A 26,592-nucleotide genomic window follows, 5' to 3' on the forward strand; every position below is an offset into this window, starting at 1 on the left:
TGACCTCAGGTTACCTGACCTAGGTTCAACACTGCTTCAAGGGCCATCACAAGAGATGCTGAAAGAGCTAGCATCAACATTTGACTACGTTCTATCATAGGCTTATGAACCTTAAGTGTATCTTGTATTTAGTGTATTTCAGTTTTTGGCATATGAAAACACAGCTGAAAATAGACAATGAAACAGGATATTTAAGAAAACACACCACAAGGGAAGATAATACTTAAATCATAAGATAACCACAGCAAATGTAAACTAATTTTTTTAATGTGCATTTCTTAGCCACAACATGAGACACTAATACTATCTAGCAGTTTCATTGCAAGTTTACCACAGTTTAAACTTAAATTTTCTCAGAAGTTTCCAGCACACCGCCAACCCGAAAATGAATTTCTTACTTTCCATTTAGTGCTATAATAAATGAAAGACAACGAGAAACGATAGCTATGCAGAGAACACCGTTACAAGGCAGAGGAACTGGGATCACGCTGCTCCATCTCACTTTCAGGCATGCTTATGTTAGTTGTCACATTCAAACAAGGGACAACATGTCTTGATGTACGGAGACTTCTATTCAAATGTGAGGTCCAATCGGCAGCATCCAGGCAGATTGGCCAAGTGTACACCATAAAGAGTTGGCTGGCCTAAACAATCCCAATGCTTCATCACATTCAAGAGTTTCATTAATTGCACTGGGATCAAGTCCTGATCCTCCTTGATCTCAGATTGCAAATGCCTTAGCAGACCAGGTGCTCAGGAGCAGCAGCAGCAGCAGGCCATTGCTCTCACATTCTGCACGTGAGCTCCCAAAGGCACATGGTGGGCCACTGCGAGTAGCAGAGTGCTGGACTAGATGGACTCTGGTCTGATCCAGCAGGCTAGTTCTTATGTTCTTAAGTTTTGTGCATATGATGTAAACTTTTGATAAGTTTCAGATAGGCACAAAATATGTTATCTCAGGTTAAATAAGACAATAAAATCTATAAAACCTTAATTATCAAGCTGCAGTGTACACCAATACCACATTCCTAAAACAGGGATGTTACCTGGTTGTTGTGGGTTTTCTGGGCTGTGTGGCTGTGGTCTGATACCAGACCACGGCCACACAGCCCGGAAAACCCACAACCACCACCAGTTGAATCCGGCCATGAAAGCCTTCGACAGGGTTGTGACTGTTACTATAGCAAATTTAGAGCAACACAGCTTTGACAGAGGTGTATGGCTAAACAACAGGAAGAGCCCAGCAAGGACTGCACTACAGTACTTTTAAGTACTGTACAACAATAATACAATCTCTCAGCTTGATGCCTTCCTCAAGACTCTGAATTTTTGATGAATGTTCTGGCTGGGGCCTTGTATGAAAAATCAAAAATGAACTCCCCCACACTTCATCATTTTATATATAATTGATGTAATAATGCAGTGCTCCTCCAGGGATTAAGAGTAAACCACATTTTCTTCTTATACTGCAAAAAGAAGGATAATATCTTTGGATCTGTTATTTTGGTAACACAGACATGATCTGCTTGAGGAAAGTCCTATCTTCATGCAGCTATTTTTGTTAACTGTTAGGGAGATTATTTTAAAAATTCTTTGAGCAGAAGATGCTATCACCTGGAAAGCAGTCTTGAGAGCGCTTTTGTAACAACTTTTGATCATGAAGTCCTTCAAGCAAGCTTGTAACGTCTTGTCAAACAACTATGTTCAATCTCCATGTTGAAGATCTATGTTGAGAGAGTCTCTGGGAGGAAAGTAACTAGAACGTCAGGGTAAGACAAGAAATGCTTAGCATTACTGTCATGGACATTTGCCAGGGCACGCAACCGTCTCTTAAGAGTACTGGTACCCAAATTCTTCATGTAGTTTTCACTGAAAGGATCTGAGAATGTTTCAGACTCAGTCTAGCCTTTGAAGATGAAATCTGATCAAAGATTACAGAGAAGGTGCTTCTGCACAGTCCTCTCCATTCTCTGGATACACTGTTTGGGATAGAATATGCAGGTAACCAAGAACCACATAAGAATAGCCTTTTTGAATAAGAGTGATTGGTCCAATCTCTATGCCAACAGTTGCTGCCATTTTAGACTGCAGTGGAATATCAAACCTTGAGACAAAAGACCGGTGTTAGCTGGAAAACATCGTAGTACTGTGATGAAAAGATTTACTGGATTAGAGCATATGAGATGATGTAGCAAATATTCAGATAGAAGAATTTTCACTCTCTCCTTCCTAAGATGGCTGATTCTTTGGCAATCCAGAAACCACTCTGTTTCATCCACCTATTCACGTCACAACTATTTCATCTTCATGTTGAGTGCCTTAAGGAGATTCAGCTTTCAGAGAGGGAAGAAAGAAGTTTGTCCATTACTTTCATGGTGAAGAATAAATGACCTCCTCCTGCCCTGGTGACTGTCGCATATTTTTGCCGTAGTGCCCCTATTACAATACAATGGCCTCCAGAAGAAACTTGTGGAGCATGAAGGTTGGCTCCAAGATCTATCCAGTTTATGCTCAGCTGAACCTTCTCGGTCATCCAGAAATCATGGACTTTTCTTCCATCTCAGGGAGACTGCGAGCTATCCCATTCTTCTCAATTTCCAGGCTCTTTTATAAATGAAATAGATCCATTTAGCAGGAGAGTTTCTACCAGGGAATCTAAGCTGCTCTTGATAGTGACATGAGAGAAACAACTTGACCCACGAGAGCTAAGAGCATATGATTTAATCTCTACTAGGTGACACATCTGTTCTCTGTATCAAAAGATTGGCAGCTAGCTATGGCCTTGGTAAAGATCCTGTGGGCTAATACTGACATTTCTGGAGATTTTGTGTAATGTAAAAAACTATACTGTCTGATTAAACTAGCATATGAAAGCAAGCTTCAGCAAGCTTCACTGGAGCCAGAGTGTCCTAGCTGAGTTACATCCAGAATAGATCTCATCATGTCTGACCTCATATGTGTGGCTGACGTATTTCAGATACAAGATGGCTCTCCAATTTCCTGTCATTTTGGGCACAATAAAGACCATGGAGAAAGAACTCGTCAGTCTCTGAGTGGGGGATTTCACTCATATCCTGATAACTAACAGATGCTGAATGATCATTTCCAACATCACAATTTTGTTGAGCGATTCCTGGATCAGTGAAAGCAGAGATGAGTCCTTTGGGAGCACCTTTGGCACCAAAGCATAACCAGAGGAAACAGGTGTCAGGTAGTGTAGACTTTTCTCTTCTTCAGAGCTAATGACAGCCAAAGCAGACGATACTAAGCTACAGTGACCATTAGACTGACACAGTATAAAGCAGCATTATGTAACTGTATATTCAATTTAGGAGGAAGGGCCTTTCATTTGGCACAAACTAGAGGATGATTTTAGGAAAGGGGGGGAAACCCCTTTTTGCCATGAAGAATACTTCTGCTGCTCTTAAGGTTTTGTGTAAAGTTGTGAATTTCTCCTCTGTTCTTGACTCTGTTCTGGATTGTTTTGATGACTCGAGCATGGGAGCCACAACTGATGCTGGATACAGGCTCCTTCAGTGACATTGTTTTTGCAGTTTTCGCCCTTCATTCTTTTTTTTTCCTGAGCTGGCTCTGGCTACTAGGATCCACTTCATTAAACCACCAGGTAGGCTATATCCGGGTTATATCTATCGATATTAGCGAACATCCTTTGACACTGGTGGGGAACCAACACCTAACAGGCTTCAAGAACGACCGTTTAGATTACCACCACAAGTTAGTGCTTGGGAGACCAACATCACCAGCACTACAGTCGTACTTTCAGTGCCCTGATGTGCTTTCTCAGAGGCCTTAAGGCTGAGCAATACAGTTCCCTATGCTGTGACCACCCTTTGGGGTGGCGGTTTCAGGTTACTTTCAATAGTTGAGGATAAACAGGCTCCCTACTAACACCTTCGAGAGCTAGAGTTATTGGATGGGAGAAATTAGAAGCAAGAGACTGAGAGCTTACTCAGTTTTGCTATTACACTATGGCCCATGAAATATCCCACTCAGCTGCTAGACAAGATCCTGAGAAGCTGTGTGGTGGATTATTCTCCATTTCCTGTTTGAAGGAAATTCTAGGTTTACCTACAACAGTAGGAGGTTTTTCATCCTACAGTAAACTATTCTCCTCCATCAAAAGTCCAATACAACATCAGATATTCCACTTGAGTATTGTGGAAAGCCAAGTCCGTGTGCACACCAGGTACATATTCAACTTTTTGAAAGACTTGCTATTGAGGTCCTGTCAATACATAACATCGGTTAAGCTAACAAGTTCTGCAAGGGAAAGTCCATTTGAAATGGAACACAAATGGGTGTTTACGAAAGTGTTCTACTCACCTGTGACTAGAATAAGCCAATGAATATCCTCATACAGATCATCAAGCACTTTATTATCCACAGAGCCGGATCCTGGTGAGGCAATTAACTGCTGCTGATGCCTTTGCAACTGGCCATGGAGCAGCGTCACTCTGTCTTCCAATAAGCTGAGGAAAAGCAGTAAGCAAATTTGATAGCCACTGAACTCACGTCACCGAACCCAGCCCCCAACAGAACCCTGCAGAGATCATTCTGAACTATAGAACCCCTTTGTAAAGAAAGCAGCATATACCTTGTAAGAAGAGGTATACAGTGTTCGGCAGCAATTCTTCCTAACATGCCTACGCTGGCCAGCTGGTCACAGAACTGGTCTCTGTCATCCTCTTGTAACTCACTTATTTCTTCTTCTTCTCTAGAGGCTACACCGTTGGCAGTCTGACAATTAAAAGAAAGTGAATTACATGATGCTGTGAACAATAATTTATATAGCATTCCTGCAATCCTAAGTGCAGTAAAATTTCCAAAAAGGAACTCTTCAAAAAAGAGTTGAGGGGAGAAGATGTTCATTTGTAACAAAAATATAGTCCCCTTAATTGATTGTTTATACATTTCTCACAATACTAGAACCAGGGGGCATTCATTGAAAATGCTGGGGGGAAGAATTAGGACTAATAAAAGGAAACACTTCTTCACGCCACGTGTGATTGGTATTTGGAATATGCTGCTACAGGAGGTGGTGATGGCCACTAACCTGGATAGCTTTAAAAAGGGCTTGGACAGATTTATGGAGGAGAAGTCGATCTATGGCTACCAATCTTGATCCTCCTTGATCTCAGATTGCAAATGCCTTAGCAGACCAGGTGCTCAGGAGCAGCAGCAGCAGAAGGCCATTGCTTTCACATTCTGCACGTGAGCTCCCAAAGGCACCTGGTGGGCCACTGCGAGTAGCAGAGTGCTGGACTAGATGGACTCTGGTCTGATCCAGCAGGCTAGTTCTTATGTTCTTATGTTTGGACTTCAATAATACATGCAATACATGTAAACAACATGATTACCAGTAGCGGAAAGTACATGACTTTACTTATTTGGACTGGTGATTCCCAGTTCAGCTTGCATTAAATATATGAAGCTCCCACACTGTACGTGTCACACCATTAGTCCATCAAGCTTAGTATGGTCATAGTTTTCATCCCAAAGTCAACTGCGCCCTTCCAGCAACAGAGACTTCTAAGTCTACATCTATGGGGATTAGCTCTCAGCCAGATCCTACACCTGCTACCTTTAAGTAGAGATGAAGGACTGAACCTGGGTCCTTCCAAAAAGTACATGTTTTTGTCAGTAAACCACAACCCCTTCTCATTGAGCTCTACTGCTTGTCAGATTGGTTGGACTTGTTATGCCTTTCCCCAGTCTTAGTCCCTCATCTGGAAAATGATTAACAACCTTCTTCAAAGTATAACACATGATAAATTCTCCATTTACCACTCTAAAAGAGCAACACTCCATCCAAAAAGCTAAATACAACCCACAAAATATAGAAAGCTTCACGGCTGTAAAAGAGCAAGTAGGCCTACACAATTTTCGACACACAAAGCCAAGTATGGCCCCACCAATATAGTGTGGTGAGCTACCAGGTATTTGATATTGCTGTGGATTTTGTTGGGTCACAAACCACGACGTTTTCTGGATGCTGCCATAAATGTCTAGTGGGTTTTGTGAAATTGTGAAAGGCTGCTTTAAGGTCTTTTTCATACTTTTTTCCCATGTTTTAGCAAAGTTCTGACCAAACTATGTTTATCTAATCTGTTTAGTTTGTGTAATAATTTATGCAAAACAAAATCACTTCCAAGAGTAGAAGCCTACATTCTTTGGGGGGCAAAATTTGCTGTACAGGTCTGGTGAGACCTCCACAGTTGCAGAATGTTGTCAGAACTCTCCAGCTCAATCCAGTCAAACCCTTCAAACAGCTAATTTTGCTTAGCACATGTATCAAAACTACACAAACTCTCTTCATCCCATAGTTTCTGGTTCTGGTTCAGAGGGCAAACGCTAACTACATCTTATCTGATTCAGCTATTACAGTCAATTATAGTTAGCACTAATAAAGAAATTTATTGATAAGCTATGAAGGAAGGAGCGGAAAACACATGAATTCACAGCTTATTTTCAATTTTCTCAAGCACTATTTTTGGCTCAATTCAGACAACCCCTTCAGTTACAGGAGGAAATTCACTGATAATGAGTTACGGCTGGGACCCAACTATTTACTACTACATACTACAACTGTTCAAAGATAAACCCCAAGTCTATGAAAAATTATAAGCTTGAAATAACTGAGAAAACCAGAAAATTACTTTAAAATGAAGTCTTAGTATTGTGCCCCCAGAACCCACTTTTGTTTATATCAATGCAGTTGTAGTTGTAGTAGTAGTAGTAGTAGTAGTAGTAGTAGTAGTAGTAGTAGTAGTAGTAGTAGTAGTAGTAGTAGTAGAAGAAGAAGAAGAAGAGTTTTTTTTTTGGCACAGAGGAAATCCATAGTCAATTTGAAGGGGCTCAATTTCAATAACAAACCAGATTCAAAAATCACAGATTCAAATGTTTCGGATTCTTTTTGCTAAAGTTACTATGCTTTTCAACCTATTTTGGGTTCAACTTTCCCCACATCAAGAAATAAAAACTCTAAAATTAAAACAGACATGCATAATAAAAACTCAAATGACACCATCTTTTTGCCACCAAAGAGGATACAGAAACTGGATCCTTGCCTTGTGTTCTTCCCAAGGGCCTCTTTAAACCCTCTTTCCTTTAAGCAAACCAGCAAATAAAGCTCTTAAAACTTCAAAGCCTCAGCTGTTTACTGAAGAGTGTCCCTCTATTTAAAAATCCCGGCTACTGCTTTGATATTGAACAAGCCGGGCTCGGCAATGCCAGCTGTGACTCTTAAATAATTACTTGTGGGAATAACGACTTATCTTACAGAAGGCCGTGAATTAACCTATATAAACAAATTATGCCAAGATTGCTGGGTTATAAATTTAACAGCCTCTTCTACAAAATAGCCTGTTATATCACACTTGCAACCATTTGTTAGGGCTATCAAGAGCATTAAAATCGCGCTTTCACAAAGCAACCATAAGGGTTATTCCTTATAACTGCAACAGATAGGATATGCTCCATACCTAGTAAACCATCATAAAAATTGAAATCTAAATAAAAATTGCAATCCTTTTCTTTGTGCTTAAGATATCATTGGATTTCTCTTGTTCTCCTTGGATTAATAACAGTCCATTGTGTATCATCTTACCAACAAAAGATACAACTGATCAGAGGTTAAGTTCTGATGGTCGACGCACCGGCGGGGGGGGGGGGGGGCGGTGTCGACCGTGCCTCCCGGGGGGGTGTGGCAAGGGCATTCCGGGGGCATGCCGTGGCGGGGGCATTCCAGGGCAGGATGGGGGCGGAGGCAAACACCAGCGTACTGGGCACTTTCTCCCCTTGCTATGCCTCTGCAACTGATCACTAAGAAGCAGGCTATACATATGCTAATCCCAATTGCATACATGCCATCATAACTGGCAATGAAAACTGGAAAAGCCTTTAGGAGAAAGGAGAGGCACTGGCAAAGCTTGGGGGGGGGGCTTATTCTGACATTCTGTCTTGCTATCACTGATGGGGGTTTTTTCACCTGCAAGTTTGCGGGGTTTACTTTAAAACTTGGTTTGGATTGCTTCAACCTGTTTTTACTGCAAATGGTTTTGGGAGCCATTATGCCTGAAGATCAGTAGCTGAACAGAGCAAATGATTCTTCTTTAGCTGCTTATTGAGAGAGGGAAGCACCTGGATGCAATGCAGAAGAAAAAGCCTTCTGCCAGCTGCTCCTTCTTACCTGTAAATGTGTCTTCCATCTCCTCTTAGCTTGGTGTGAAGAAACCTTCAAATGTTCAGAAGGCTTTTCACATAAGCGCATGGTTCAGTTCTAATCTTAATCCAGTTACAAAATTAAAGGCATGAAAACTTAACAAAAAAATGTTCCAAATCCTTGGCAAGCAAGTGTGCGTGGATATTAGACAAGTGGGCCCTCAGCTGTTTTCCATCTGACCATAATAATCTAGTCTTATCACCATTTACACCAATAATTAAGACAATGGAGCGAGACAATTGGTTGTTGTGGGCTTTAGAAGAAAGTTGCATCTGGAAGATCTGGTTCCTAACGTTTAATCGCCACTTGTGATGCAGGGCTGGCATCTTCAGAGGTGTATCGCAGAGGGAAGTCTGACTTCTCTCTGTGATACACCTCTAAAGATGCCAGCCACAGATGCAGGCGAAGCGTTAGGAACAAGATCTTCCAAACCACGGCCACACAGCTCGGAAAGCTTACAACAACCAGTTGAGTCATGAAAGCCCTCGACAATACATATTTAAGACAATCTTTACAACACTAATTTTTTTTTGTAAAATTGAGGATAAAAAGATAAAACCTAAATCACTCCAAATACTTAGAATTTCATTATCATATTAAGAACTTACCATATTCCTTGTACCATCAGGAGCAGCCAAGTGGCACTGGATGTATGAATTAAAAACCTGAACAGCATGCTGGGTAAAGAAGCCTTTATGGAAATGTTTGTCATCTTGCACTAAAGTCAGCCAAGACTCCAACAGTTTGTCATATGCCTCCATATATACCATGTCATCTTTGTCAAGCTAGGATACAGAGTGAAAAGAGTTGTCAACGTTTCACCAAATTAGTTTCTTGCTCATTAAGAATTCAAAAGATAAATCTATTGTCAGTCATACATCATTTATTTAAAACTCAACACATAATTTATTCCAAACTGGTAATAGTTTGCATTTCATGGCAGTGAAAGAAGAGAATAAGAGTTTGGATTTATACCCCACCTTTCTCTCCTGTAAGGAGACTCAAGGAGGCTTACAAACTCCTTTCCCTTCCTCTTCCCACAACAGACTCCTTGTGAGGTAGGTGAGGCTGAGAGAGTTCCAAAGAACTGTGACTAGCCCAAGGTCACTCAGCAGGAATGTAGGAGTGCGGAAACGCATCTGGTTCAGCAGATAAAGAGTCTGCCACTCATGTGGAGGAGTGGGGAATCAAAAGGGGTTCTCCAGATTAGAGTCTAGCAGCTCTCAACTACGACACCATGCTGGTTCTCAGTAAGCTCTTGGTAAGTGATTGGCCTCTTTGAAAACTACAACACATACACTGAGGCATAAAATAGACATATTTTATTAAGCACGTACTTCAATTAATGTGACAGAGCGATTGCAAATTTAAAATATTAACAGAGCCACGAATAATTCATAAAATCAGTTTAATCTGCAAATTAAATCAAGGCTAATTGGATTCTGAAAACTAAAAGTGGTAAAGAATCCAACAAGTTTCCTTAAGATGAAACCCTCATCCTACCTTCTAGGCTCGCCCTGTAACAACTGGCACATTTATGTAGCCGTGCCCTTCACTTCACATGGATGGAATTATAGCCTTATGCAGATATCCATAAGACTCGATAAAGCCAAAATAGAGCGGGGCAGCCAAAAGGCACCTGCTCAACCCTGACGTGTAAGTTCACCACAACATTTGGGTCTTCATCACATGCTTAATGCATTGAGTTTGTTGCATATATGTCTGATAGTACATCATCTTCATTCAGCCAACAGGAAAGCGGGTCAAGGGTTATTAAACCTATGTACCTTGGTCTTTGTTAACACAGTTACAGATTGTGTCTCACATACATAAGGAAGGTGAGTTTGAGGATGGGGCAGGAGGCAGGCTTCTGCTTACTTTTCACATGGTTTTTACCTTTGCTAACATACGAACAGGAATTAACATTTGCCACTGATCACATCCTGTTAAGTCAACAAGCCTACTAAATATTACAATTTGAAATATAATTTTAGATGTCATGGCCTTTAAAGTTACCTGAAATACTATTGCTTTAAGAAATATAACCATTCTCCCAATAAAGTTGAAATATAACGTTCTCCTAATTTTAATCTTCATAATTCTTATAAATTGCTTGTTCTGTGTTTAGAACCACAGACCATCCCATTCTTCTTGCTTGGCAATTGTGTAGTAGTTTTTTTCCCAAATCCCACTTTTACACTCCTAGCTGTTTCTTCGCCTTCCTTATAATCACACAGACAATCTATAGATTTAAAAAAACCACCCTATGTCGCTTCCCTAAAGCCACAGTAAAAGAACTAGCTAGATTCAAGTCCAATAGACCAACAAGATTTTCAGGGTATGAGCTTTCGACAGGCGAATCTCAGAAACCCTCTTCACCCTATAATCTTAAAGGTGTTACTAGGCTCAAATCTAGCTCTTCTATTGGAGGTCAACACAGCTACCCTTCTTACCTAAATCACAGCAAAGTTTCAGAAGTGGGGTGTTTTCTTATTTAATAGTTCAGAATATATGTTTTGTGAAGGATGCCAAAAAAATTCTGGTCTTCAGTTGATGGTCTGTACTTTTTGGCTCCATTCAGTAGCCAGAACTGGCAGGAGGAAAAGTTAACTAGCTATTTATGCCTGATTCACCCCGACACAACTCCTTCCCTCCCGCAAACCCTCTCGATGTGACAAAGGACTTATGGATGTGTGGAGGCCCCACATGATGTTAAACATTAGAAAAAGATGAAGCACGACAAGTCTTGTGTAGTCCTTCTGCAATGCTCAGGACCAAAAAAAAAGAGACCCTGCCTGCCAATTTCCTGCTATTGAAGGAAAAACCCAGGGGTCTGTCTATGTCAGTAGTGGCAAACCTTTGGCACTCCAGATGTTATGGACTACAATTCCCATCAGCCCCTGCCAGCATGGCCACCCTGGCTCTATGTGCTGTTGGCACTCTGGCTGGCTAGGGGACCACTTGCCCTGGCACAGTTTTATGAGAGCTTGTCAATGACAATGGACATAAAGGAATTTCAAACAAATGCTTGAATTCTACCCCCTCTTCCTTTTCTGCATTTATCATTCTGTTTGATTGGAATGGTCTTGTAAATACAAATGGAGAAGCAACTCTGAAAGGAAAAATGAGTCTCGAAAAGTGAAGGGATATTTTTATATACTGTCTTGGCAATACAATAATCCAGATTGTTTTAACAATGCAATATTTATTATTCACTGCCATTAGAACAGTTCACTGCCATTAGAACAGTTTTGCAGGCGATTGGTCAATAACTCAGTTGCGTCCCTCCCATATTTAAATTAGAACACATGCTTAAGGGCTGTTCAGACACAAGGACATGCCGTACCAATATGAACCTATAAGGCACGAAGAACTGCCAGTGAACAATCCTCAGCACGAAATCAGATACTCATATGGTGGTTGAGATGGAGCCATCTGTGCCAGCAGCAAAAATAAAATCCACAACAAGGAAAATTAAATGCCACCATGGCACTGTGTCCTCAATACTGTGGAAGCCAACAGTTTTATTCTTCTGGGTTGCCATTTGGTCTGCCTTGACAAAATGGCCCTGAAAGGCTTTAAAAGAACAAGCTGATGAAGAAACTCTGGTGAACAGAGGCCCATTAGGATTCTCAACTCAAAATGTGAGCCTAGACCAGTGGTTCTCAACCTTCCTAATGCCGCGACTCTTTAATACAGTTCCTCATGTTGTGGTGACCCCCACCCTTAACATTTATCCATTTTACAGATGGAGAACACTGATGCAGAGAGTCTTAGGCTACCCCTGTGAAAGGGTCGTTCGACCCCCAAAGTGGTCCCAACCCCCAGGTTGAGAACCACTAGCCTAGACTAAAGGGGGCATTCATTGAAAATGTTGGGGGGAAGAATTAAGACTAATAAAAGGAAACACTTCTTCATGCAACATGTGATTGGTGTTTGGAATATGCTGCCACAGGAGGTGGTGATGGCCACTAACCTGGATAGCTTTAAAAGGGGCTTGGACAGATTTATGGAGGAGAAGTCGATTTATGGCTACCAATCTTGATCCTCTTTGATCTGAGATTGCAAATGCCTTAACAGACCAGGTGATCGGGAGCAACAGCCGCAGAAGGCCATTGCTTTCGCATCCTGCGTGTGAGCTCCCAAAGGCACCTGGTGGGCCACTGCGACTAGCAGAGAGCTGGACTAGATGGACTCTGGTCTGATCCAGCTGGCTTGTTCTTATGTTCTTAACTTTGTCCAGCAAATGCACTGATGTAAGAGATAAGCCCAGCTTATTAACTCGCTTGTCACAGTGGCATGCTACCTTTCCTCCACGCATCATGTATCCATGTACTTGGAGCGCTCATGCTGTTTCTTCTCCAGTAGCTGGTCTAGATATGTGCAGCCTCAGAAACTCACCCTGAAGATGAACTTTCATATCATACTCTAAACTCTAATCAGGAGACACCTTTTGCCTTTAGTCTAAAGGAGATACCTTTAGTCCTTTGTTATCAGCTAAAGACATGTAGCCGCTGATAGCATCTTTCACTTGAGCCATAATTACTTTCACTCTGCAAGATGTTTCTTGAACAGCCACCTTCTTACCTTCATCTAGTCCAGGGGTCTGCAACCTGCGGCTCTCCAGATGGCTCTCCAATTGGCCATGGCGGCAGGGGCTGATGGGAATTGCAGTCCATGAACATCTGGAGAGCCGCAGGTTGCAGACCCCTGATCTACTCAAATTCTACAACCACTGAAGCCAACTCTGTGAGTGCTGTGATTAGACTCACTCAGGCGACACAGACTAGTCTTGTGCACAGACTTTTAAGAAATCAAAACCAGAAGTGGTAAATCCCCTTCAGACACCGCTAACTGCAAACTGGGCAGTAAAAACAGTCAAGGGGAATGAGGAATAAAAAGCACTGTAGCAGAAAGTAAAGGGGAATAATGGCCGTAGAGAAGAGGGTAATGTGATGAAAATGTTCCCTGCTTTATACAGTGGAGTCTACAATACAGATTTATTTTCCTCTTAGACCAGTGATGGTGAACCTTTTCGAGACCAAGTGCCCAAATTGCAACCCAAAACCCACTTATTTATCGCAAAGTGCCAACACGGCAATTTAATCTGAATACCGAGATTTTAGTTTAGGAAAAAACAGTTGGCTCCAAGGCGTGCGTTACGCGGGAGTATGCTTGGTGGTAATCGGTGGCTTTGCTTTGAAGCAACTGTGCAAAGCTTCCAATGGGTGAATCACGGCCCTAGGAGGGTTTACTCAGAAGCAAGCCCCATTGCCAGCAACCGAGCTTACTTCCAGGTAAAGGATCGCACTTTAGTTCTTTGCATGAAAATCAGTGGGGTTTAACAGCACTTAACAGGGTTACCTACACTGCTTCCCCAAAAGTAGGTCTTAGGTTTAATGCTAATCATTGAGCCCAGCAGCCCAGGCCAGCCTAGATGTGTGTGTGGGGGGGGGCACTCTGTTTGCGCGTGCCCACAGAGAGGGCTCTGAGTGCCACCTCTGGCACCCGTGCCATAGGTTCGCCACCACTGTCCCAGACCTTTACGTAAAAAAATGGCTTATTCAGGCTGCAGAGACAGAAGTCAATACAGGGCCTTCACACAAGAAAATTGTTACATATGAAAGAAAATTTGGAGTCAGATCCAAATTATAACATGTGAAGCATGATGAGGTAATAGATCTTTCTGGCCAGTCTTCTACACCATCTGAGAAATTGTTCTTGGCGGCCAGGGCTGCAGCTAAAGAGGGAAATCTGCAGAAATTCACAGACACCCCCACCCCGGTGCAAAGGCATCTTTGGATCCAATTCCTGAAGTGGATTCACCTAGCATGTACTGACCACTTCCTGTCATTATTGGTTCTTCAGAGAGCATAATAGTAATAAACTGTCAGATACATACTGCATACCGACATCCATAAAAATACTATCATTTCTAGAAGGATCATTAAAGGAATACTTTGAACACAAACAAAAAGCAGAACAAACTTCTTAATAGCAGTTCAATATGACCAATTGCAGTTTTGTGGCCAAGTTATTCCAGTTTTCCCACGTTAAAATCTAAAAACACCTCTGCTGCATTCTTAAGCAATATCCAAAGGCTACTATATATACATAATGATGGCAGTGATTAAAATAGAATTTAAAGTAAATGCAAATTTTCAATCGGTACTAAATTTTAACCCAGTCATTAGCGACTCTTAAATCAAGCTTTCTTCCCTTGTACATAACACAAGAATGCCTGAATATAATTATTTTAAACTAGTTAGCCTTTAGAAGACCAAATGCATATGAAGTCAGACACACGCACAAATGAAAACATATGAATCAACATTAGCATTCTGAAATAAGGCATTTCAAACATTAGCATTCTGAAATAAGGAAGTTCAAAGTGAGTACTTACCACCTCTTCCAAAGCAGCACTCCTTCCAAAAGAGCAAGTGAGGTGTGTGAGGCAGTTAACAAAGGAAGAAAATAGTTCATTTGGAATGGCTGTTAATATATTGCGAGGAAATACAGTGATCAAGTTGCTGACTATACTAGATATTCCCACTGCTTCGGAGTCCTCTATTTCAATTCTGCAAAAGATATTTTTGTGCGTGTGTTAAATCGATCATTCCATTCAAAGTCATGCCTGCTACGGTTATCTTTGGAAAGATATCTCTTAAGTGGTTCTGTGCCACGGGACAGACGGCCACGACAAGGAAGTTGGTCCCTCCCTCCCCAACCCTAAATTCTAGTAAGCAAAGATATTACATACCCATTGATCGTGTTGAGCAATCCCTCAATGAAATGAGCTAAGTAATCGACTTGTGAGCTCTCGTCAGGAAATACTGGCCCGTGAAGAGAGGCAAGCTGAGCTAGACACTGCAGCGAGTCTTGTGCCATATCTGTGTCTTCTCTAATCTTTCGATGCACCTTTTAGGAAGCGAGAGGGTTAACACCACATCGAGGAGAAAAATAAGATGTTCTTTTACCAGTCACGTGGCTTGCAATCCTAAGGAGCACACACACGAAAAGCTTCATCTAGTTTCTCTCGATACCAAGTTGAATTAGACTAAACACCGCCAGTTATTTAAGTCTTCCCAAGCGCACTCTCAACATGTAATCTTCACGAGTCATGTTTAATTAGTGAAAGCTAGCTGGGACCTACCTACATGTTGAACTGTCTATGCATGTTGAGTCTTAAAGAGAGAAACAGATGCTCGCCAGTCAGACACGCTGCTACTTCTAAAAACAGCAATAATGACAGCCATCTGTATTATGCTAACTATGCCTGGGCTACAGCGTCTTGCTAAAGTTAGTCGACAAGTTCAATCAAGATTATATCAATGCTTCTTTAGCAGAGGTAAACAGTGAACCCTCAAGATAGCAAATACAGCTCGTAGCAAAATCCTTCCGTGGCTTTGGAGACAACTTAATTGTCAATGAACAGGACTGTCCCACTCTTAGGCATTAGCTTGTCTTTGTCAAAAAATAAATCATCGCAATATGTGACTGAATGTTAATGGTGACATATGAATGTCAAGGGTCTTCAGGGAAAGAAGACCTATTCTTACATAGATGCAAAGCAGATCATCTTGAATTTGAAATTAAGGTACAGGATTCAACATAGGACTCTGGTGGATGTGGATTTTTGCTAATTTTTTTCATGCTAGCAGGTCTATGGAAAGTCGGTTTGCAGAGTTATGGGACCCACATGGACAAACCACCAAAGAGTTGGTAGAGTTGCCAAAAGGAAGGGGGGAATGGGAAAACTGACACACACACCCTTTTTCTTCTGCAAGCATAGCTCCATTGACAAAAAAGAAGGAAGGTAGCTTTCACTCCCTTCCTCATTTCAGCCCCCCCCAATCCACATTGCTATTGGTTCATGGGGTCCCCCACCAGTTGACTTTCTGGGGGTGGAAAGGGATTACTGGAGGGACAGGAGAATGGTGAAGATTCATGCTCCATCTGGTGGCAGATGGTGGCACATACATTTGCTGGCACATGAATCTTACCATTTGTTATAATAAAGTTATTTCAGCCATGATTAGATCAATTTGTGTTCAACAACAAATAATGAAATAGCAGCATTTAAACCAAAATATGGACTTTTTAGCCTTTAATTTTTAATGGGTGTGTTTACATTAAACATTAACAGTCATCTTGGAAAGACTAAACATTAAGCTTCTAGATCAGTGATGGCGAACCTGTGGCACAGATGCCAGAGGTGGCACTTGGAGCCCTCTCTGTGGGCACGCGCACACAGAGTTCATCATGTGGGGGGTGGAAAATCACACACACACCCCACACACACACACACCTAGGCTGGCCTGGGCCATTGAGCTACCAACCCAGCACCGCAGTGAGCAGGAGGACTCCTCAAGGCTGGCGTGGGCCTGGATGCCTGTGCTCCGGTGCAGGCTGCTGCCCGTGCAAAGGGGGGGGCAGAAGAGGCAGAGATGCTAGAGAGGCGCAGAGCGGTGCACATGGCACTTGCTGGAAGCTAGAGCAGGCTGGCCCCTGCTCGAGCAGGTGGGGCGGAGGAAGAGGAAGTCAACCGGTTTTTTCTAAACTAAAACCTCAGCATTCAGGTTAAATTGCCAGGTTGGCACTTTGCGATAAATAAGTGGGGTTTGGGTTGCAATTTGGGCACTTGGTCTCAAAAAGGTTCGCCATCACTGTTCTAGATAGTTAAAAGGGGGATAAAACAGAATTCTAGATTTTCTGAAAGGCAGTCAGATAAACTAGATTCTTAATGGTCAGTTGTGTTCTTGTTAATGATTAATCAAAGCACGAACTCCTCAAACTGAGTCATAAATGTTGTAGGTAAACTACAAGTTAGGAATCCATGAACATAGCCAAGAATCTGTTGTTTTGCATCTCTTGAATAATAGTTATGATTAGTATAGATTTGATATCCAAAAGTAGATCTAAATCCAATGTGATTTTGATACCCAGTACTGAATGTTTAAAAGCAAAATCCCAAACTGTAAATAAAAGTTTTAACCTACAGGCTTAATAAAAACAAAATTTGCTTGAAGAGGTCCCCAGCTGACAGTAACAACTGTCTGGGTTGTCTAGACAGCTGTTCACATTTTGCGCAGCTGTTAAACGGTCTGCCGGAAAGTTTTTCACCTTTTTGAAAATGCTTGAGCGAGATTTTCAAAAACTTGCAAGTAACTATGTACACAACAACAGCTAAAGTTGTTGGAAGAATTAATAGGGTACACAAAAGGTTTACTCTAGTATGCTATTCATAAACTAGACACAGTTTTAAATATATTTCTTGCCTTTGAAAACCCCAACACTACAGAATTCTATTTTGAGAGATAAACGATTTCCCTCGTCAACAATTCAATATTAAAAAGCACAGAACTTCTCTAGCATATACAGACTTTTCAACTAACGCTGCAGTCCTGTGACCACCGACTTGGGGTCAAGTCTAATTTAATTTAACACAGATAAGATTGAGAGACAAGGAGATCAATTCAAAGCACTGCAGCTGCTTTGAATACAATTTCACGAATTCTTACATGATTTCTCACTTCCATGCTGAAAAGCTGCACGCACATTTATCACATGTGAGGCAGACAGAGACATGCACGCACCCGTCAGATGAAACAGCACAGAGTTGTTTTTAATGTGAAAGCATGACCGGTGGAGCAAAATTTTACTATCAGGAGTAAAATTTAGCATTTTATGTTACGCATGCACCATGCGTCCCTGGACAGCAAGCAGAGGTTAGTGTCCTTTTCATAATCGGCTGGGAGACATTTCAAAAACATCAGTACCGGTAAAGCTCAGCAGCTTGCCTGGTTCCTGCTGTGTTGGAACCATGCCTCCAATCAGTACTACAATAATTAAAATTGGCAGGAAAAGCCTGTTTCCTGATTTCATTTGCTGCTAGAGCTACTGATATAATCCAGCTTGCAACAAAACAAAACAAAACCCCTCATAGCATTTCATTAATACTAGTTCTACAAGCCAAGATTTGATTCACTAAGTCCACGTGCAAACACATCATTAGCATCTAATGAAACTTAATGCGTCATTGCTTGGCAAAGCGCAGAACTACCTCTATTCAACCGCCTTACCTGAATTCATCCTACCTGATCAAACAGGAGGGAGACAATCCAACAACAGTCTTGCAAAAGAGCAGCAGCACCTCTTTGCTACTGAATCAGGCAAAGGGAAGGAGGGGACTTACTGTGAAGAAAAGCTCCATCACTCTGCTGTCCAGGAGGGTCTCGCGCCAGGACTCTGTTGGCTTTAGCATCACATTTTGCGAGGATTCAAACATCGCTATATAATGTCTGCCTAGTTATCTGGTGTCAAGGTCAACAACAACATTCCAACTTGGCTTAAAAAAAAAAGATCCCAGATACAACAGGTCCCGTTCAGAAAGAATGCAATGGAAACAAACTTTAAGCCTCTTCACATACACGGCATAATTCATGCATGAGGGCAAGGAATAAAAGGCATTAAGTGCTGAAAAAAAAGAATGCCCAAGGAATGCCAAATAACGGCGATCACAATGACAAGACATTCCACGGCGGCACAATCACTTTAATGATCATCTGGATGTGACAGAAACAAGAAAATCAAAAAATGTGTTAAAGGAAACAAAACTGAAACCAGGCTGGTTTTATGAAGAGGCACTACTACTCTAGAGAATAATTTCAGAGGGTAGTCTGCAGCAGAATAGCTTGATTTGAGACCTGTGGCTCTTTAGAACCAACAAGATTTTTTGGGTATAAGTTTTTAAGAGCCATCGCTCCGTTTTTCTTGTGGGTCTCTAAGATGCTACTGGACTTGATCTGGCTGCAGTACTGGGAAAATCTCTACTGATACTCACACAGTACAATAAACTTTTAAAAACTAAACTGATTTTATTCCCTGCTATGCCAAAAAAAGCAAACAAAAATGTTACATACTTTTGGGGTGTTGTGGGGTTTCCAGGCTGTATGGCCATGTTCCAGTAGCATTTTCTCCTGATGTTCTGCCCGCATCTATGGCTGGCATCTTCAGAGGAAGATGCCAGCCACAGATGCAGGCAAAACATCAGGAGAAAATGCTACTGGAACACGGCCATACAGCCCGGAAACCTGACAACACCCCAGTGATTCCAGCCGTGAAAACCTTTGACAATAGTTACATACTTTGCTTGCAGAGCAGGATTAATAAGCAAACAAACTTATTTTTATTTGGTTGTTCTGTGTTTTCCGGGTTAATGTGTAACAGACTTCTCTCTGTGATACACCTCTGAAGATGCCAGCCACAGATGAAGGTGAAATGTTAGGAACAAGACCTACCAGACCACGGCCATACAGCCCGGAAAACCCACAACAACCAGTTGAATCTGGCCGTGAAAGCCTTCGACAATACATTATTTTTATTTGTTAAACTATTTCTATCCCACCTTTCCTTGTGGCTCACTGATCCCAATTAAAAAAAATAAACAAGCTGAACGGGGTGGGGACTTTAACAACAAGAGCTCATCAAGGGACAGAGGTTTAACAATGGGCACTCCTCAAGTTTGGCACGAGTAAAGTTTTCAAACCATGGCCAACCCTCTAAAAATAGATAGGCACTGACCGATATTGCTTAGAACTATGATCAAAAACTATATCTGACATGAACTATTACACTTGGAAGACAGCCCCAAAAATATTTAAGCAAGATCCTGCACATTTGCTTCTGCAGTAAAGTGGAGCATTTAACAAACATGTACAACAGTTTCCATTCAGTGCCATGCACAAGTTACAACAAGCAACGAATATTTATTGCATACATCAGCTATCCAACACACTGGATGCCATTCAGCCTATCGTTTGCCTCTTCGGTTTGTCACCCGTATAGAGATATTCCATTCCTTTCAGTTCTTCCATCAAACTGAAACAGGAGACATACCTTAAGGGCACAACCACTTAAGCAAATATCTTTTGTCTGAGCTACATGGCACTAGCTTTAGGGTCCATAAAGAATACTTGGTTTATTTCAGATCCATAAAAGAAGTTAAAATATGCCCTAATACTGCCCTATGGCTAGGGTGGGGTGTGTGAGATTGTGAAGGAAATAGTTCCTGAGCCCTTTGGTCCCAGAAACGCCCCCATTTGCTAGTGCAGACTTGGACTGGCAAAATCAGTGGTGCAGCCCATTGACCTGCATGGGCCACTTTCACAGGGGACGGGGGCAGTGTCACTTTCAGCTTGCCGTACATGGTGGAGCAAGTCTTTTTGTAGGTGATGACCCCAAAAAAGCTTACCTCATTCTCCCCTGTTTATCATGACAACAACCCTAAGAAGATGCAGGCTTCTGAGTGAAAAGTACTGGACATGGACCCCTCCATGGGCAGTATTAGGGCAAATTACATCAGACACCTGTAAAATGAGCACAGGGGCCCCCCAAGGCTGTGTACTTTCACCACTTCTCTTCTCTCTGTATACCAATGACTGCATCTCAAACGATCCATCTGTTAAAATACTGAAATTTGCAGATGATACAACAGTGATTGGTCTCATTCGAGACAACGATGAAACCGCATACAGACGGGAGGTTGAACAACTAGCCTCGTGGTGCCACTGGAACAATCTAGAACTGAACACACTTAAAACCGTAGAAATGGTGGTAGATTTCAGGAGAAACCCTCCCATCCTACCTCCTCTCACAATACTAGACAACACAGTATCAATAGTAGAGACCTTTAAATTTCTAGGCTCCATCATATCTCATGACCTAAAATGGTCACCTAATATCAAAAATGTCATCAAAAAAGCACAACAAAGAATGTTCTTTCTGCGCCAACTCAGGAAGCTCAAACTGCCTAAGGAGCTGCTGATACAGTTCTACAGAGGAATCATTGAGTCTGTCATCTGCACCTCTATAACTGTGTGGTTTGGTTCTGCAACCCAACAAGATCGACACAGACTTCAGAGAATAATCAGAACTGCAGAAAAAACAATTGCTGCTAACCTGCCTTCCATTGAGGACCTGTATACTGCATGGGTCAAAAAAAGGGCTGTGAAAATATTTACTGACCCCCTCGTGATCCTGACATAAACTGTTTCCACCTCTTACCCTCTAAACGTCGCTACAGAGCACTGCACACCAAGACAACTAGACATAAGAACAGTTTTTTCCCGAATGCCATCACTCTGTTAAACAAATAATTCCCTCGATAATGTTAAACTATTTATTATATACTTATTATATAATTACTGCACTACTTTTTTCATCATTCCTATTACCCATCTCCTCCCACTTATGACTGTATGACTATAGCCTGTGCTGACATTTTATTTTATTTTATTTTATGATTTTACATTTTATGTTTTCATTACTACTGATTGTTTCCTGATTGCTTACTAGACCTATATGACAATCATTAAGTGCTGTACCTTATGATTAAGTGCTGTACCTTATGATTCTTGACAAATGTATTTTTCTTTTATGTACACTGAGAGCATATGCACCGGAGACAAATTCCTTGTGTGTCCAATCACACTTGGCCAATAAAGATTCTATTCTATTCTCCCCTTGTTGGAGAGAAGAAGGAAGAGGCAGCCTGGGAGAGAAGAAGTAGAGAAGGTGGGAGAGAAGAAGGAAGAGGCAGCCTGCCTAGCTGATTGCCCGTGTGCTGCTTTCCTCACTTCACAAGGGCTCTGGTGGGCTGAGTGCACTGCCCTCGCATCAGGCAGGCTTCAGGCAGGTTGGGAGTCACTTTCCCTGCCTAGTGGCCAACTTGGGCACACTGATGTACCGTTACAAAATGTCCATGCCCCTCAACCTCAGGCCAGACCCCCCCCCCCCCGCTGATTTCTGCACTTGCCCACAGAGAGAGGAGAGGCCACCATCACCTCCAGGGAGGTAGGGAGGGAGGAAAGCGCTTGCTGAGCACCTCCAGCTGCACCCACAGTCGCCACCCACCCACCCAGGCAGGCAGGGAGTTGGGGTTCCACCGTCACCTTGGTCAGCCCATCTTGCTGGCTGAGGATGTAGGCCTCATCATAGTCTTCCTCCAAGAAGAGCTGGTCCTCTATCTGGATGGCAGGACAAGCCATGCACCCTATGACCAGTAGTGTGCCCCTCACGCTACTGCTACAAAGAGACCCCCACCCCACACTAGGCCCCATCAGACATCCGCCAATCCAGAGAGGGGGGGAGCACGAGAATGGGGGAGAGCAGGGTGAAACGCAGGTCCTCCTCCTCCTCCTCCACTTCCTGCCTTCCAATGGTGCAAAAATTAATATAAGACCCTGTCTTATTTTTTGGGAAACACGGTATTGGGGGCACCTCACTTTCCCTTGTATCCCCCCTCCCCAAACTATTTCTTCTTGTCCTCCTCATGGTAACCCCAATATCTTCTCCCCTTTCCCTGCCTCATTCTCACCTTCTCTGCGTCCCATTTTTACCTATATTGCTTACTTCATCTGTGCCCCAAATTTCTCCACCAAAGCAGCTCACATCATTCTCCTCTTCATCCACACAACAGCGCTATGAGGGAGATTAGGCTGAAAATATGTGACTGGCCCCTAAATCACCCAGTGAGAACTTCCACAGCACAATGGGGATTTGAACCAGGGTCTCCCAGACCCTGCACGAAAGCTTATATACCCTTATATCACATTGGCTTTCATGGAGTAAGTGCTGTTGAACAGTAGCAAGCAGTCAGGTCTAGTTGAGTCATGTAAGTTGGGTGGTATCGAGTCACCCAGAGGTTGCTGCCAGGCCTAGGTTTGCCATCCTTCAGGACCTGGGACCTGGCGATCTCCCAGAATTACAATAGAGCTCTTAAACAGAGATCTGTCCTCCTGGAGAAAATGGCTGCTTTTGAGGATGGATTCCATGGCATTAGATCCAGCTGAGGCCTCTCCCCTCCTAAGACTCCACCACAGAATCTCCAGGAATTTCCCAGCCTGGAGCTGGTGTCCCAAGCCTGGCCCCAATCCATTCTCCTTCAAAGACTAAAACAGGCCTGAAGAAAGCCCTGCCTGAAAGCCCTGCCTTTGCTGACCAAACCAAGCCTCAAAACTGTGGTTGAACAACAACATCCACAGAACTTGTTGATTAAAGCTGCAGGTGTTCCTTTTATCACTTTTGCGTTTTTTAAACCCATTTTTTAAAGATTTCACAATGCAAACCTGGGGCCCTTTTCAGGCCCGTAGAAAGAACTGTCTTGCTCATTCGATGATTCAGTCACTGGATTTAAGTGTCCTCAGATTTGGCCGACTTATATGCTATTAGCATATATATAAGATGATGGTATTAGCATATATATAAGATGATGGTAACCACAGGTCTAGCTTTTTAATGCAAAGAACATGGAATTCCTCTAGCATTCCTTTGGTGAACAAGAGATAAACATACAAAGTAGCAGATTTATCACAGGCACATGTATAAAATATTACTGCATAAAATCAGATAATGAATAACAATATTAAGTCTGCACCTTAGCAGCCTAATTCTAGCTCATAATTAGGTTTACACAGTGGTGTGCTAACATTTACCTTTCTGTAGAGCTTCAGCACAACAATTATTATTTATTTATTTATTTTTGGTTTGTATCCCGCCCTTACCAACAGGGCTTAAGGCGGCAAACACCAATAAAACCACACAAATAATCATACAGTATAAAACCAATACCAACACAACGGTATTATTTAAAAACATTCACAATAAACAATAAAAAGACAGCTGGCGATAAAACCCTAACCAGACACCCATGGGAGGCAGTGACGTTCCAGTCAGGCTGGCTGGCACGATATAAAAGCCGGGCAGAAGAGCTCAGTCTTGCAGGCCCTGCGGAACTCACTGCTGTCCTGCAGGGCCCTAATCTCAGCAGGGAGCTCATTCCACCAGGTGGGGTGCAGGGCCTGGCCCTAGTGGTGGCCAGCTGAACCTGTCTCCGGTCAGGTAAGTTACCCCCCCCCCCCGGCCCGAGGAACGCCGGGGTCTAGAGGGGCAATACGCTATGTAACTATGACTGATGGGTAAAAACATAAACTGCAATCCACAAGTAGTATACCTTCATCAATGAAATTACAAATTCTGAATCTCACGACTCTCCCGCAAGAAGGTTGTCAGGATCACACAGTCTTTCCCACTTAAAAATGATCTTTTTAAAAAAGGATATCATTTGGAGGAAGGAAATTCCAGCTTAAGACCTGATTTGCTAGTGCAAGATAACGCTGAAAGACTGAAGACATCTGAGCATTAAGGTTTTCACACCGGCTGAATTCCTGCAGTACCTCTACTGTGAGCATGAAGATCTGGCGGAGATCTTCCTCCTGTGCAATCGGGATAAATTCAAACAATAGTCTCACACTGGGACACTCTATGGTTAGTCAGGCTAATGAGGAATTTTGCTTTCTGAATTTATGCAGCCCAATGCATTTAAATTATTCAATCATCAACAAAATTGTACACAATTACTTCAGCTAACTGCATGGTAAGCAACTATGCCTAAGCTGTTATAAAACTGAAGAATGCCTTAAAACTATAGTCAGCCACCAAATTTCAGACATACAACATGCAGCAGTATATTTATAAATAAGGATCCCGTCAAAGCTGCAGTAAAATACTAGCCTTTTACGGAATGCATTTATTCTTCCAGAGCTAGCCCGTTTAGATACAATTATATATCACTGCCACTCACACAGTCAGGAGTTAGAGCCCCCTGTGGGTCAGATCTCCTGCAGCTGGCTCATGGTCAACTCAGCCATCCATCCATTCCTTGGTCGGTAAATGACTACCTAGCTCATAGCTAGGGGGTAAAGAATAGCCGAGGAAAGCAATGGCAAACTACCCCACAAAAGAGGCTTGCCTATAAAATCACTGCTCGCAGTGGTACCCCAGGGTCGAACACGACTGAAGGGGAAAACTTTACCTTCTCATATATCTCTCAATATGGCAAAAATGTTTGAATGCTTCCATGTTTGGCAAGTTACTTAGTTTACTTCTTTTTCAACTGGTTCTCTCTGTTATGTTGCCCTACCATTTTATGCTGAGTGAAGACATATTCATCTATCTTGTCTCTCCAACACGAATCACCGTTTACTAGATCTAGCTGTTGATGACATATTAGTGTCACTGGGTTGAAAATAAACCCTCCCTCCATTATGTGAACAGAGAGGCACTTCTGCTCAGACAAGGGCTGGAGCCATTTTTCCTGTTTGGCCCCCTATATACAGCAGTCCCATCCCATATAGTTTCCCTAATTTGTGCTGCAAGGGACACAGACCTGCGGCAAATAGGAAAGTTGGCAATTCACTCCCCCAAAACCACTTCACTCACAGTTCTCTGGTCACTGAATTATTTTTAAAACTGAAATTCAGTTGCACTGGTGCTTTAAATTAAAATAAAATTAAATCTAACAATTGCTTAAGTTTATGTATTTGTTACATGTATTTATTAGTAAATAAAACTGTTCTTTCCTTATCAAGATTACTTATTAGGAACATACAAGTAAATGTCATTAACTTACTTGAAATATTCGTTTGCAATTACCGTGGAACTCCATGCTTAGTCCAATATTGCTGGTTTTGCTTGAACTTGAGAACTCGCTCAACAGTGCCGTTAAAATAGAACAGGCCAGCGTTTGCTGTAAGAATTGAAGAAAGAAGATATTTACAAAACTGAATCACAGTGAAATATTTCCAAGTTTCTTAGATTCTGATCGGACAAACTTAAACACAATTAATTCACCATGACTCTTATCCATCAGAGAAGTCACAAACTTTCAGTTAGTACCAATGTTAAAGCCTTAAAGTTTAAATTCCAAATTGTAACTCTACATCTTAACTCACAACTAAGAATTTCATGTTTTGAGAGCCAATCAATTAATTGGCCCAAATTAAACATAACTCTCCCAAACCCTTATTAAGCGACTGAAAGGAGGCTACAGGATTATGTGTTCCTCCAAACACTTGTGTACAAATGAAGAACAGTTGATTTTTTATCCCACTTTTCTCAACCTTTAAAAAGTCTCAAAGCAGCATACAACATTTTTCCCTTCTTCTCCCCCTTTTCCTGCTATTAATAAAGAGGAAGAGTGCACAACTCCTGTGTCTCTTTGCTTTGAGAAGAGCAACATAACACTTAGGAAAGGTCACTCCGTAGTGGAGCATAGGCAAGTTTATTTACTACATGTATGCTCCACTTTTCTCCCTGCGGGGACCCAGATTCTCTCCTCCATTTTATCCTAAGGTAACCCAGGGCAAAGTACAGATTCAAACCTGGGCCTCCCTTACTGTAATCCAATGCTCCAACCACTGGAATCCAATGCTCCAACCACAGGTTTGTGGACCTTCTTTCTCTTTAATTCCCTTCCTTACTGCACAGCCTGGCCCACCCACCCCGATCAG

The 26,592-nt window shown here is 42.2% G+C and overlaps 1 protein-coding gene across 2 annotated transcripts in view; it reads right to left on the reverse strand.

The window, feature by feature from the left end:
* Positions 1-26,592, reverse strand: part of XPO4 (exportin 4) — a 68,781-nt gene that overhangs the window by 19,311 nt on the left and 22,878 nt on the right. Inside the window, exons 5-12 of one of the 2 annotated variants that reach the window (XM_048494717.1) lie at positions 25,713-25,829; positions 24,363-24,516; positions 18,438-18,550; positions 15,003-15,160; positions 14,646-14,667; positions 8,851-9,027; positions 4,616-4,758; positions 4,345-4,490 (exon numbers count right to left, since the gene is read on the reverse strand). In XM_048494717.1, the coding sequence (XP_048350674.1) occupies positions 4,345-4,490; positions 4,616-4,758; positions 8,851-9,027; positions 14,646-14,667; positions 15,003-15,160; positions 18,438-18,550; positions 24,363-24,516; positions 25,713-25,829 (1,030 nt within the window). Of the gene's footprint in view, positions 1-4,344; positions 4,491-4,615; positions 4,759-8,850; positions 9,028-14,645; positions 14,821-15,002; positions 15,161-18,437; positions 18,551-24,362; positions 24,517-25,712; positions 25,830-26,592 lie in introns of both variants that reach the window. The other variant, XM_048494716.1, reaches the window with a different exon arrangement.

Source organism: Sphaerodactylus townsendi, linkage group LG04, assembly GCF_021028975.2.
Source record: "Sphaerodactylus townsendi isolate TG3544 linkage group LG04, MPM_Stown_v2.3, whole genome shotgun sequence".
Classification (NCBI taxonomy): Eukaryota; Metazoa; Chordata; class Lepidosauria; order Squamata; family Sphaerodactylidae; genus Sphaerodactylus; species Sphaerodactylus townsendi.